Here is a 15,162-nt window from a genome sequence, read left to right on the forward strand (position 1 = left end):
GTCATCCTTCTCTACTCAGTGAGGATCCTTTATGAAACTGTATTTGGTGGAAGAAGACAGTGTTCTTCAATTAAAAGTATATAAATTTTAAACTTATATCCACCTGCACAAATATCATGTGCTTCTGCTAGGCTTGCCACATAAAGCAAAGAGGAATTGGAAGAGCAGCTCTGTCTGTAAGAAGTTTCATGTTTCTAGGTGCATCATTTCCCATGATGCTGAAAGGGCTTTTGAATGTGTTTTTGGCTTATAATTGGTGATCTACCAGAAATCAGAGAGAACACAGACTAGAAATCTGGGGGTGTGTGATAGGCAAATATTTTCCCACTCTTTAGAAAGAAAGAATCCAGCACTACACAATGTCAAGCATGACATCAGTTGTATGGAGAATTCTGGAATGGATTATTAGCTCATGGTTTGCAGGCCATTTGAGAGGGCAGTAACTAGCATTAATTCCCTTAGGACAAGTCAAGCTATCATAGTCTCTTTTCTCAGTTAGGTCTAATAGATTATACAAGAAGGCAAATGCTTTACACATGGTATATCTGAATTTCAGAAAAGTCTTTAATCACATTTTTCCTGATATGTTTTTGTCCAGACTGGCCTAGGTGATGGTGTACATAGGTGAATTTATAATCGATGTAGTGCCATTACCCATGGGACATTGATTAATGATTCATTGCTGATGAGGAAGACTTTTGGCAGCTTAACACATATCTATTCCTTGTCCTGTTCTGGTTAACATTTTACTAAAGTGTAAATAAAAATATAAAATACATTATTGTCAAAGATATAGATAACACATTCTGTCAGGAAGGACGTAGTTTGTGAGTTATCGGGATCAGAATTCAAAATGAGTTTTAGGCCAAAAATAATGAACTAAAAACAGTAATATGAGGATTTTTTTCCATGCACATATTATCTCATTTAATCATCATAGTGGGGTATTAATATTACTAATAACCCTCATTTATTGTATGCCCTGAATGGGCTAGATGCTTTCCTTTGCCTTTCCAAATTATTTTTTATGTGGATGATATTTCTCCTACAGGAAAGGAAATTGAACATCAGACAAATTGCATACCTTCTATGAGGCTGCACAGGTAGTGCTGGAGCTGGGATTTACAAATAGGTCAATCTGACACTCAAGCTGAAAACACTCTTTCCCATACCCTACTTGTTTTTCAGATGAAATGTATCAGAGAAGTATACATTCTGCACTAAAATTCAGAAAGTTAACTGTATAAGAACAAAGTGGAGATGATTTAGTTTAACAGTGGTTTATGTGAAAAGGAGTGAAGGGTTTTGTTGCCCGTAAGCGTCTTATGGATTATCCAGGTGAGTCACTGACATCCTTCCAAATGAATACAATCTTGGATTAAAGAACAGATCCCAGAACAAAGAAAAGCAAGAGTCACGCTGTGCCCTACCATGCCCTACCGTGAGTGAAGTATGGTGCTTGGTTCTGAGGTGCTCATCCTAAAAGAGCACTGTCTGTTTGTGCAAGCCCAGAATAATTTGACTAGAATGGTGAAGATAAGTCACATGAATAATGGTTGAAGGAGCTACAGTGTAGAAAACATGCTACCTTTAGCTACATATTAACATTTCTTCATGCATACTATGAGCCAGACACTAGTTTTACTATTTTTCAGCTTTAATTCATTTAATTCTCAAGATAATCTTATTAAATAGGTGCTGTTATTATTACCTCTGTTTTACAGATGAGGAAATTGAGGTCCATAGAGGTCATATACACTTTCCTGAGGTCACATAGTCAAAAAGTCTGGCTCCTATTTTCAACTGAAACAGGAAATTAAAGGGGGAATTACATACATTATTAGGTAGAAATGTTTTTAAAAAATCAAACAAGAAAGGCTGCTCTAGAAGAGTACAATTCGATTCCCAGAAACCTAATAATTTACATTATTTCAAAAGGGCCTTGCTGAGTTATCTATTACCTGATGCTTTCAAATAGGCCTGTTTCTGGAGGGATTCTATAGCATGGAAAAGGAGGAGTAATATGATTTACAAGTTTCCTCCCAACTCAGCAAGCCTGTCAGTGTCAGCATAGTCCCATATGATGGATTGAAGTGAGAGCATTTATCCTTCTATGTGCATGTAGAAAAATACACATAGGAAGTGGATGTACGAAAATCTAGATTAACTGGAACTTAATTTCAAGAACCCTAAATTAATCAAAATGTGTTGCTGCCTTCTGCTTTTAGAGGTGATTTTTAGAAGTTTTAAAATATTAATCCCTTTATCCATGAGTACATACATTCAGATAACAAAGATTTATTGAGCATCTACTGTATGTAATGCTATACCTGGTTTTAGCTTTGGCTGTTTATCGTTAGCTCCATTTAATAATGAGAAAATTTAGGCTCAAAAATTTAAGCAGTTTGCACAAATTTCCACTGCTAGGAAGGTACAGGGAAAGGCATGGAACATAGGTTTGTCAAACTCTGTTTTTCCCGGTATACTCTATTCCTCCGCAAGAAAATCAAGTAGATTCATATTTTACAAGTAATTTCAATAGAAAGTGTTCTACTTGTGTCTTGGGTTATTAGCTCAACAAACATCACTGGTTCTCCTTTTGCTAAGGGCGAGTATAGCGTTTGTTGGTGAAGAACACAAAGGTTAAAAAAGAGACCAGGCAAAAAACATTATTCTGTCTTGGAGAGAGCTCGGTGCTGCATGGGGAGGCATCTGAAAACAGATCATTGCAATCAAGCGAGAGAAACTGAAAGTTAAATTGCCTAGAATGTGCATTCTTCTGACTTTCCTGTTAATTGAAGTTTGACATCATCAACATCCAGATTACTCAACAAATGTTTGAGCATGAACGCTGTTCCAGGTATGATGCTAGGCATAGTGAAAACGGAGGAGAAAGTACTAGGCATGGTTTCTGTACTCACGAAGGTTACAGTTAGGTTGGACTCCTGAGGTCTGGCCTGGTTCTTGAGATTTCCATATAGGAATCTGGTGAAACTATGCAGTTTCAGCTTACCTAGAAGTTAGGTTAGAAGTCAGCCAGTAAGATAAAACTGGGATATAACAAAAATTACTGTTTAAAATAGCCATTACTGGGCATGATATGCTGGCCATGATGAGTGCACAATGGATATCTGAAGATAGTGGGGGTGAAAGAACACCTCAGCTGCAGGCATGATTCTTTGTTTCGGAGCAGCGGGTCTCTACTCCAATTGCACATTAAGATTACCTGGGGAGACACTCAGCGCAGTGCCTCATGTCTGCAAACCTAGCACTCTGGGAAGCTGAGGTGGGCAGATTGCTGGAGCGCAGGAGTTTGAGAGTAGCCTGTGCAACACGGTGAAACCCCATCTCTACTAAGAAACAAAAAATTAGCCAGGCGTGGTGGCGCACACCTGTAGTACCAGCTACATGGGAGGCTGAGGCACAAGAATTGTTTGAACCTGGGAGGTAGAGGTTGCAGTGAGCCAAGATTGTGCCACTTCACTTTAGCCTGGGAAACTTTAAAAAATCTGATGGCCAGGGCTTCAACCAAGATCAATTCAATCATAAATCTGGGAGGAGGATAGGCTCCAAGTATTCTAAAAAATGTTTATTTCCCAAATGATTCTTATTTGCAACAAGGGTTATTTAAGAACCTCTTCTCAGTAGAAAACAGACCTGTGAATATTTATAGCTCTAGGCATTATTCACAACTATGGCTATTGTAAGCAATTTACCTTGCTCCATTTCAAACTCTCAGAGATGTGGGGGTGCGGTCAGAAATCAGAGATGATGGAAAGTATTGGAAATAGCTCTGCAATCAGCAGGCAAGCTGGTTTGTAATGTCGGCTCATCTTAATTTCAGCTGCGTTTAGGGAAGACCCTCTTACTGGTTCACAGAGCATCTCCTTGTGGCTAAATTATCATGGGCCAACACTGATTCTTGTTTGCAACATTCTGCAACAAACACACACATACACATACGTACACACACACAAACATGCACCCTTCTCGGGATAAAATATTTTAAAACGCTGACTTTAAGGTTTCAACAAAGCATTTAAGTATTTTTCTTATAAACAGTTATTTCCAGAAAGAAAATCATAGCCATATGAGCAACAAGAGGCTGCATGGATCACTGAGAAAACCTGAGTGTCCACCCATGCTCTGTGGGTTGTGGTTTCAGATGACTCTTTGGATCTCAGATTCTTTATGTGTCAAATGAATCAATGGGACTCTCTGACTGCATTATACTAATGTTCTATAATCTATGATTCACTTTCTAGAGGACCCAGTCAAGTTGGGGATTCCCTTTATTTATCTAGATTAAACTCTTCAGACTCTTTAAAGAGGTAGAAGGAAACTGTTCGAGACGAGCAAAGTGGTTTTGTTTCCCTTCCTCAACCCCCTTCCTGCATCATTGAGCTGGGTGAACAGTTGCTAAGAAAAAGAGTAATGTTCCAAACTAGGGGACTTTTTGGACATAGATTCTAAAACTTCAGTTGTGATATTGGCTGGACAAAGTGGTTGGCTTTCTTTGTGGGGAATGGCAGAAGAGAAAAGATCTGCTTTTCATACGTCAGACCCAACCGTGAAATAACTGGGCCTACAGACTAATCTAATCATGATTTTGTTTATTCACTTCATATAAAAGTTTCTTCAGAATGCATTTGAGCACAATATATAATAATAATACTATAACATACATTGTGAGAAACATTTGAAAACGATAAAATGTTCACCTGAAACAATGCAGTGTTCATAGACATACAAACCCATTGGTCATGCACATTTGTGCCATTTTCTGTAATTACTGAGTCACAATGCTGAACTGAAAGCATGAGACATATTTTACAAACTGAAACTGACATCAGTAAGAGGCCTAACAAGTGTTATCAGAAGAGGCTTCACATTTGCGTAATTTGCTACATCAGTTCACATTTTATTATAAAAATTCACATTGTTTTATTGTTTGCTTTTGTAATGAATTGGAACATGACATTCCTGCTTAATGGCAGGCAGGAGGCTAGTTCTTCAAAGTCAGTAGTTCGGGAGCATTCAGAAGAATCATCTGTAGGCAAATGTAGTGTTGCTTTTTGAACCAAAGCCATAATGATAGGAGGATCCAGCTAGAACCCAACTCATGCCTACACAGATTTGGACAGAACCTGGGTATAAACTACATCCCATTGCCCCCTGCCCCTATCAAACTATACAAAAGTAAAAGCTGAGTATAAACCATTTAGTATCTAATGTGAGAATCTTGTTTCCAAAGCCGGTTCAGAAAGGGGTTGTGCAGAAGTAGCAACTCAGGCAGGGAAAGAAAGGGCAGACCCTCTGAACAAAAGCCCACACCCCCACCCCCTGTCCTCTCTGCCAAGGGGGCTGTATGTCTCTCCTAAGTGACATTTGGGTTATATGATACACAATACAAAACATTACAAGAAAAGGTCGTAACTCTTAGGCAGAGTTTTCTACACAAATTTAACACCACCATTGGCAGGCAATGTTAGATATATAAATTAATAACTTACAAAACATTACATTATATACATTAAGTAATAAATACACAGTTATAAACAGGAATGGAGGTGTTAGCGCAGAAGGCAGTGCAAGAGAGGACGGCAGCATTACATTGAAAACAGCGTAACCGGGTGAAGAGAGGAGGTAGGGAACAGGACACGGAATGTACAGCTCCTGCGGTGGGGGGTCTGAGACAGCCGGGCACACTGCTGAGCTCTATGCGGACGCTCACGGCGAGCGACACAACTGCCCCTTTCTACCTCCTAATTTGTTCAATTTTATTGTGTTTACAGAAAAAAGTTAAACTCCACAGGAGAAAAAATACTGCTGGAGGCAGGCAAACAGAGATAAGTTATAAGAGTGACTGTGGAGGAGGAAGTGAGATGTGGTTAGAAGTGTATCCTTTCTGTCTGCTTGCAAAAGTAACTGGAGTAAAGTGAAAGATATTGCCCAAGAAAGAAGGAAGACTATTTTCTTTCCTTTTTCCAGAAAGAGTCAAAAAGTTTTGTCAATTTTGAACGCTTATCTGTGTAGAAGTTGATACTAAACTCTAGGTATTCAACAGGCATTTGAAAGACGTGAAAATGTTTTACAAAAAAGGCACACAGGTTGGCAGACAAAGGGACAGGTGAGCAGATTCATAAATGAAGTTATTAGTCAGTGAGTTCAGTCACTATCGGGGATAGGTTCCCGAAATGAGTGCAGAACGATCTCTCAGTTTTGTGTCTTCCATTTTCAAGCCATGTATCATGGTCAGAACCGGCCGCCAGCAACAGCTTCAGCCCTCTCCACCAAGCTTGCCAGCCAGGCAAGTCAACCGTGGGATTTCCTGAGCTGCTATTCGCTTCGTGGTCTTGCATTCTGACTCCAAACTCAAGTAACTGAAAAGCCAGATGGCCCTTGTCCTGTGCAGGCCTCGGCCCCCATGGTGGGCTGGCCCTACCACATAGCTGGCATGCTCATCAAGGGTAGAATGTTCATCTCCACAGGGAGAGGGGGATTATGTGTCAACTGGGGATGTGTCTTCTGTTGCAATGTCTATGTCAGTTTCTCCCAGGGAATCTCTGTTTTCTGGATCAATCACACACAGTGTCTTTGTGCTGCTGAAATAGCTGTGCCCCTCTCCCTCCTTCTCAGGTCCTTCAGAATCCTCCTCATCAAGAGTCAGTTCAAACTGAAACTTCTCCATCAGACCCTGGCAGTCTCTGTTCTGCTCGTCCAGTGGTGGTGAGGGGCTTTGGGGTATCATGCTCTGATACCAGTTCCTGTTATCTTCTAAGGTATCGAGAATGTCCTGAGCATCAGGCTGTACCAAATCTGCCCAGGTCTCCCACAGTGGATGGACGATGTAGTCGATAAAACCAACCTGGAGAAAAACCAAATTAAACATCCGTTATTGTGATGGTGCTTGAAATGTAAACGAGCTGTCCTGGTTTCCATGCAAAGAAAGAACATTAACGGCTTCAGAAAAACCAGTCATAATGGATTCTATGTTTTGGGCACTCACTATACGGTGGGTCTTACACTGAATGCAATAGATGTAGTCTCTCTCTCTTAATCCTGTAAAGTAAGTATTGCTGTTTACTATTTACAAAGGCGGAAACTATGACTTACTGAGATTAAGTATCTTGTCAGAGGTCACAGAACTAGCAAGTGCTGGAGTTGGGACTCAGTCCCAGTTTCGTCTGATTCCAAAGCCTGTGTTCATCTCACTACAGCAGACTGCATTTCCTTTTATGTGTGCCAGATAAGAAGTCTGGATGGAACCAGCGTTAGGAATGACTTTGTCACTACACTACTTGGATTCTGTGAGTCATTTTCTGAAGAAGGCAGACCCAGGTCTAACGTGTTTTGACTCAATATTTTTTTCTTGTTAACTTTAAAATATGTTGCTATTCCAAAGTGATGAGGAGCTGGCCCCTGACTACTCTGGAATTTCTCAAATTCTGTGGAGTGCTTTTGGCTGGTAGAGGAGTTTGATGAAACACTTGAAACTACGTCAAGTCCTGAGAAACACATATCCCCTCGGTGGACATATATGCAATTGTTTTGGATCTACAGAGCACACAGTCATTTCCATCAGGAGAAAGAAGAGAAAATAAAAAACAATTAAGCAGTTCCTTTTGCTGGTGTTCCTGTGATTAAATACCAGGCTTATGGGTCTGTTATGGTTTACTCAGAGGCTATGCATCCTGCATGAGCTAGCAGTGTGGCCTTATGCTGGCCTCCTCATTGTTGGACAAACAGGAAACACTGGGGGTGGGGACAAGTAGAAAGAATAGACACTAGTTGAATGAGGGAATGGAATTCCCCTGCCATGGTCTGGGGAGCTAGAGAGATGCTGGGTTGGGATTTAGGGGTAGATGGGCAAAGGGCACCCACCCATGGGACGTTATATAGGTCTCTTTCAACACTGCTACAAACTTCTCTTTATTAATATGTTGGTATTTGGCTGGTCATTTAATACATCCAAGTTGTACTGTACATGAGAATTTTGGTCATATGGGACTCTTTCATACATAATACATATATATATGTATATATGTATAATGCATATATATATATATATTTTTTTTTTCATTTTCTTCTTTCTGGTGCATTCCTAGCCTCAAAAAGCAAGATTCACAGCAAAGTCAGGGCATCTCTGATCTGCACTGGTTATAAAACTCAACTGTACATGATTCAGATATTTCTCTCACTTACACCCACTCCTTTTCCTTCCCCTTTACTTCTTTATGTGTGCTTAATGAATGCTAGAGACTATTTTCAAGGTGTTTTCCAGGGAGCCAAAATAACAAGCTCAAGGCAATGGAGAAAATTAAATAAGTTGAACACAGTGCAGTCATTTCCTTTCTTCACTTGTTTTGTTTCTGCTAAGAAATGCTGAGAATTTTTTTCAGAGATAGCTGCTAGTTATTTATTTCCTAGATCAGAGGACGAGAGAGCTGTACAGATCCTGAAAGCACCCAGTAAAGAGCTTTACTGCTGGGCTAATCAGACAGTATTCAGCAGAGCCCATCGGTGGGAAATACAAGAGTGGGTAACGAAGTCACGGCAACAGGAAGACTTGTCCCTGAGATGGAGAGTGAAGAGCGTTGGATGGAGACACCTTCGGTAGTGAACCAAGAGGACAGCTTTGTACCTGACATGCTGGGGAAATATCCGCTTTATCTATCTTGCAAGGTTGTTTGGGGATCCAAGTAGGAAAATATATGCAAAATGTGTGAAATGCTCCACAGACATCATATAAACATAAAACATCACTGCCATTAATGAAAGGGTGTTATTCCTCCTTACCGATTCATATCTTGTTCCACTTAAGCCTTTGGGCTGTTTGAACTGACCCTCATTAACAATGTTGTCCTGCATTTTTACAGCATATTAGCTTCAGAGCACTTCCAGATTTTAAAACTCATTTAGTTGGGTTTCTCTAAGAAGCCACAAAATAAAATTGCAAAGGAACTGTACATTATTACAACTATATGCAAATTTGGGGTTTGCAAGTAGTAGGGAAAGTGGATAAATACTGACAAAAAACAATCCAAATGTTTTTGGGATAAAGACCTTGGACAATCTATGAACTCATTCTCAATCTTAGCTACTTGGCTCAGCCCATTTGTTTTCTTGAAAAAGCTGGTATTTCAGGGAGCCTGGAAGCCTTTGTAGGGATACTGATACTTTCCACTGCTGCATATTGTGCAGCTACTGGCATCTGGACATTTCTGTATCCACCACCTCCAGAGTATTGTTCTCTGTGCTAAACACGCAGAGAATGTGTAGCTTTGGACACAACTGGAAAATGTTGGCATGTTCTCAAAATCATAGCAGCATCCTTGGGAGGGGCCACAAGACAGGGCTTTGACTAGAGGGTAAAAGAGACTGCCTCTGGTGATGGTCACAGTGGGCTTGATTAAGGAAAGAAAATAAAACAGAGGGCTGGAAGCAAGGACAAGGAGTAGAGCTCTTGAATGAAGGCAGAGCTAGGAGAAATCCGCAGGGATGGGATGGAGGAGACACCAGTGTTCGGGTCGTTCAGCTGGATATGCTAACATCAGAGGCAATGATCTAAATGATTTAGGGATACATAGTCCACATTTTGATGGGTTTCTGGTAACTACTTTATCCCTACCTTGTGAACTGAGTATAATGGAGAAGTCACATGAGTCCTGACTACAATAGAACAAAATGCATAGTTGTTTCCTTATCGTTTCATTTATACATATTCTATTGGAAGAATGGAACTAAATATAACCCTCCAGCTCTACAGTTTTCAAATTTTCACAAAAACTTTGAAAATCTCATATTAGATACCTGGGATTTTTCCACAGAAGCTGTGTGTTTATCACACATCGGGCTGATTTCCATTCCCCTCTCCCGCTCTTTATCTCCCTGCTGGAAAAATTCCTCCATGATGCGGTCTGTCCACTGCCGATACAATTCCAAGGATTTGGTGGGGTTGCTCAGGTCTGCACAGTGCACCATGTTGCGAAGGACCTGAAATCATCAAGTTTTGGAAATCCCATAAAATTAGGTGCAAATACTGCCAGAACATCTCATCCCTCTCATACTAGCACACTTGGTACTAAACCCGAGAACATTTTAGTGGCGTTATAATTATGAAGTATGCACCGAACAAACAGTATTACAGTGGTGCTAGCCTGGGTCAGTTGTTTGCCTTTATAGAGTCCCAAGGGGGAAAATGTGTGTCTTCTTAGACTCACAGTCACTGAGTTTAAAAATGGGAAGGAACATTAGAGGTCAGATGCTGCTATCATTTCCTTTTCTCAGTTTGGAAAGAATGCAAAGAATTACTCAAAGTAGATAACTTCATATTTTCCACTTGTGGAAAGGGGGGAACAGCTGATGGCAATTTGTATATCCAAAACAGACCTAACAAACTTGAAGTCAATAGGATTTAAATCCAAACACAAGCTTTTGGAACCAACAGTCACGTATGCCCTATTACAAATAGATTTTGCAATTTATTTATAGAACTAATAAGCAATTCCACAAATAGGGTTTTTTTCCTTCACAAATCAGAGCATAAACTTGAATGTCCATATTCCTTAGCTTATTCTTAAAATCAGCCCTAAGCCATAGTAGTAACCTAGGATATACAAATAACGGAATTTATCTTTGTTTTCTTTTTCTAATTGTTGTTCAGCTTAGTTTGGTTTGGTTTTGCGTTAAATAAAAGACTTTCAACAAATACCTGAATGCGATCAGTATAGTTGTCAAGGAGAAGAACGCCTGAACTTGTAACTTTCTTTGTTTCTACCATTGTCTTCAGGTCTGCCAGCAGGCTCATATGTTTAGACATATCAGTTGCTAACACCTTGGGTAAAAAGAAAATGAAAACTGTTAATAAGTTCAGTCTATCAGAGAGAATGGCAATAAGTGGGGAACGTAGAGAGGCTGAAGTCTTACCATGTCAATAACCATCTTCCTGAGTGTCTGACGCTGCTTCTTGGTGAGATTCATGAAGATGTCACAGTGTTCTTCTTGCAATAGTTTGAAACCCACGGCAAGGTGATGATTTTCCAACACAGATTCATCATTATACATCAAAGCAAGTTCTGAATCTAATAAATCAGACAAAATGATGACTTAATAAGAAAGGGCTATGATTTGAATGTTGGCATTATCTCAAAGTGAAATCAGACCTAGTTCTCTCCACATTATTTCAAGAACCACCAGCTACATCTCATTTCCTCGTAGAGAAGGAGTGGCCCGTTACAAACAGAAGTTGTTTCTAAGCAAAAAATGCTTCTACTGGTATATAAGCTTTCTCTGTGATTAAAATTCATTGTATTTTAAAATCCTTTTGCTCCTTGCATATCTCAGATGAGGAATTTAATATTAGGTAAGGGCATTCCTGAGCAGTTAAATCCTATTTTTATGTGTCTTCAAAAATTTTGTACTTTGGAAAAGCACAACATGAAAGTATCACTAAACTTTATGAACTGTATTGAGATTTTCAAGCTATATTCACATTTTATATGTTCTCTAATCTCTGGCAATTGTGAATTTTGGATTGTCGAAAACAATGCATGAAACCTCATTTTACTTAAATAATGTCACTTTTTGGAGCTTTCTATTAATATGATACTAAACATTACTACTTTTTAGGGAACATTTCTGATGTTAAATTTTCTGGCTCTTTTCACCAGAATTTGCAATTTCTGGAAACCCAAGCTGCAGCTGCCAGCCTGCCTTTATATGGAAGAATCACAGGCATCTTTTGTTAGAAGTCTGCTTGGGAATATGATTGTCAGACTTATGAAACTACATTTTCTCTTAATCAACAATACCAGACAAGTGGTGGTAATGTATAAATTCATTGCAGGTGATGTTGTGCATATATCATTGCCTTAACAGTGTGCTCTGAGTTACAGCCTCAGATGAGTACTCTTGTTTTGCTCAACCTATGATCAAGGGCACTGATCTGTAAGCAAGCTTTATATGTTGCAGTGCTATAGGTGACTGTAGTAAGAAGACCATTTTTCTGTGTGAGGCTAACTGGCTTATATATGGATTAATTCATGACACCACACTCTACCAACTGATATAACCCATGCAGACAAGTAGCTGCCCCAACATTTTGCTCATTCAATAGAAGAATGAAGTAAAAGAACCCAGGGTACTCCAAACCCAGATCATTCAGATATTCTTTGGATAAAGGTCAACGACTAATGATCAGGACTTTTTTACAGCCAATAGCTCAAAACGCATTTCTAGAAAACTGTCAGTACTTGATGTTATTCATGACCACAGTGGAATAGCCAATATCTTCGAAGTACTTAGATTTCCACTACTTAGTGTATTATTTGAGAGAATGAATGGATTTTCAAAGGTATGAAAACTAAACATTTTAAGCATGAAAAAACCTTTGAGTATGGCTTGGGATCTTAAGGCTGGACCATCCTTGGTCACTGAGGCCATAGCTACTCCTAATCCATAATCAAATCTATGCAGTTGGAAGAAAATGTGTGGAACTTTTAATGACCCTTCCTTCTGAACTGTGGAAACTCATTCCAGGGCTTTTTATGGAACCTTATTTTTGTTTGGAAGTTCCCATGCTCAGATTCAACATTTGTAGCTGCCTCCCAGGCAGATAGGGGCAGTAGTGATTTACTATGCTCTGTACGAGTTTTGCATAATATCAAAAGTCCTTATCATGTGATCCCCAAACCTTTTCTTGTTCTTACTGAATAATTCCCTATCTGTTATATTTTCCTTACATATTGTATTGCCAAACTTTGAGTACTTTTTATGGTTCCCTGTGACCCTCTCCAAGTTCTTCATGAAGCTCAAACATTGTGTTGCCAGACTGGACCAAGTATCCAGGAAAGGCCTGACCAGTTTGAGAGGAATGGAAGGATTGCCTCATTATTATCCTTGTGATTATCCATAATGAAAACATCAGGAGGAAAAAAAATTAAGCAGTGAATCATACAATTATCTGGAATGACTGCTCTAGTGGTGAACTCACTTGTGTTGATGAGAAACTGATTGGAGACTCCAGGGTGATCAACGTCATGGATGGCAGCTGCAAAAATGGCAGCCAGGATTTCCAAATCTGTGAAGACAGCCTGTCGGGCAAATAAACACATTTAACTCCACATCCAATCTACCTATCCTGCTTATTCAATTTCATTTGCAAAGTATTTTATTTTTTGTTGGGAGAGGGATTGTTCATTTATGTAATATCTCAATATATTAATTTAAGTAAATGTAGTTTCTGTTCATCATCATAAAGTCTCTGATGTTAAAGAAATGACGGCCAAAGCTCAGTCTCATATCAAGCCTAAAGGCTGATGCTTGGAAAGACATGAGCACAAATCTCATGGTGTGTGTAACAATCTAATGTTTGTTTCTTGGGCCAGTGATGTGGCAGCATGGTGCTTATGTAACACAAGCTCATACGAGTCAAAGAAGCAAGTCAGACTGTGCTCTGCTCTGAGATATAACCACCTTCATATACTCTCAGCTGTATAACTTGGAGAAAAGTGGCCAAATTTCCGATCATGAGATAAGCAATAAATTATTTCCCAAAGCTAAATTGATGGTGTGGTCACAGCTTTTAGATATTATTCATTCATTCGATATGTATCCACTAATCATTTACTATGGGCAAGATTTGAGAACCTTCCTAAGAAGTGAAACCTGAAACCCCACTGCTCAACTCCTTCATGTCACGTCAGGAAGGCTTCTCTGCCACGACCTATGCACAGTGATTCAAACCTAATATTAATAAAGTATATACTGGTGCTCATTCTAGGGCTGAAATTTATTTCCTCATCCTCTCTGATTAGTTAAATCTTCTGGGCCGGGCACGGTGGCTCAAGCCTGTAATCCCAGCACTTTGGGAGGCTGAGGCGGGTGGATCACGAGGTCAAGAGATCGAGACCATCTTGGTCAACATGGTGAAACCCCGTCTCTACTAAAAATATAAAAAATCAGCTGGGCATGGTGGCGCGTGCCTGTAATCCCAGCTACTCAGGAGGTTGAGGCAGGAGAATTGCCTGAACCCGGGAGGCAGAGGTTGCGGTGAGCCGAGATCGCGCCATTGCACTCCAGCCTGGGTAACAAGAGTGAAACTCCGTCTCAAATAAAAAAAAAAAAAAATCTTCTGGTCCTTCAAATGTCAGCTTGAGGTGGGTTTCACTTCTCCTATAAAGACCAATCCCATTACTCAAGCACTCATTGAACTCTCCCTTTTCTAAAAAGTTTGCAGCACTCATGCCAATTCCTGGCCACACAGTACTATTGATAACAGCAGGCAGTTGATGAATAGTGTTGGCTCACTCTATGATACTTATACAGGGTATAAAAACAGTACTGTTTCTCTCCTTCAGAGGGAGCAACACCCTTAGCTCCATCTCACTTTCTCAAGACCACCTGGATTTCTTTTCTTTGATAATATGCAACTCAAGCAATAGGGTTGTGGTCAATCTTTTTTCTCGCCTTCCAAACTGAATCTGTAAAGGTGGGGCTGGATAGGGCATGGCCAGTCCCTTCCTGCAGTAGTCCAGCACATTTTGGGAGTACCTGACCATCATTTTCATTTCTCAAGTAAGAGTATGACCTGCTGTACACACTGTTGATTATATCGGTATACACAAATGCATTAATCTATGAAGGAAGGAGCCACGGCCACCTTCTCAGGTTTGGTATGGCAGATTTGAATATTGTTTCTCTCTGTTTCAGCATTATTAATTCTTCTGTTCTAGATTTTCAATGACTACTTCTTCAACACATAGAATCCATTTTATAAATTTTTAGAAGAATAAGCCTCGGGATGCTTATTACTAATAGGAAATATAGAGAATATTTTATATTTCTGTGATAAACCCCTGGTGATATAATGCTCAGTATACGCCTGGGGTGGTGTTGGGCAGTTCAGATCAGTAATTGCATATTGAGACTATACTATCTACCAGACACTGAACAAGACACTTTGAGATACACTGCATCCCTTACTAGAAAGACAATGAAGAATAAGACATGATTCCTGCCCTGAAATTCTGTTAATTGCTTTATTGTTGAACAACCTTTAATTGTGAGAGATGTGAAGGGAAGATTATGCTGATATTAGAAAGCAAAGCAAGTAGAAATGTCATTCATTTTTTTATAAATAACTCAGTGAATAGACGCTAT

At 39.6% G+C, this 15,162-nt stretch overlaps 1 protein-coding gene across 7 annotated transcripts in view; it reads right to left on the reverse strand.

The window, feature by feature from the left end:
* Positions 1-4,596: 4,596 nt before the first annotated feature.
* Positions 4,597-15,162, reverse strand: part of PDE4B (phosphodiesterase 4B) — a 560,636-nt gene continuing 550,070 nt past the window's right edge. For all 7 annotated transcript variants that reach the window (XM_032296712.1, XM_032296711.1, XM_032296713.1 and 4 more), the window contains 5 exons: positions 12,995-13,094; positions 10,930-11,084; positions 10,715-10,837; positions 9,814-9,996; positions 4,597-6,868 (listed from right to left, as the gene is read on the reverse strand). In XM_032296712.1, coding sequence (XP_032152603.1) covers positions 6,503-6,868; positions 9,814-9,996; positions 10,715-10,837; positions 10,930-11,084; positions 12,995-13,094 — 927 coding nt within the window. In that variant the 3' untranslated portion in view covers positions 4,597-6,502. The remainder of the gene's footprint in view (positions 6,869-9,813; positions 9,997-10,714; positions 10,838-10,929; positions 11,085-12,994; positions 13,095-15,162) is intronic.

This window comes from Sapajus apella, unplaced genomic scaffold, assembly GCF_009761245.1.
Source record: "Sapajus apella isolate SASKATOON/1434 unplaced genomic scaffold, GSC_monkey_1.0 scaffold36, whole genome shotgun sequence".
Lineage (NCBI taxonomy): Eukaryota > Metazoa > Chordata > Mammalia > Primates > Cebidae > Sapajus > Sapajus apella.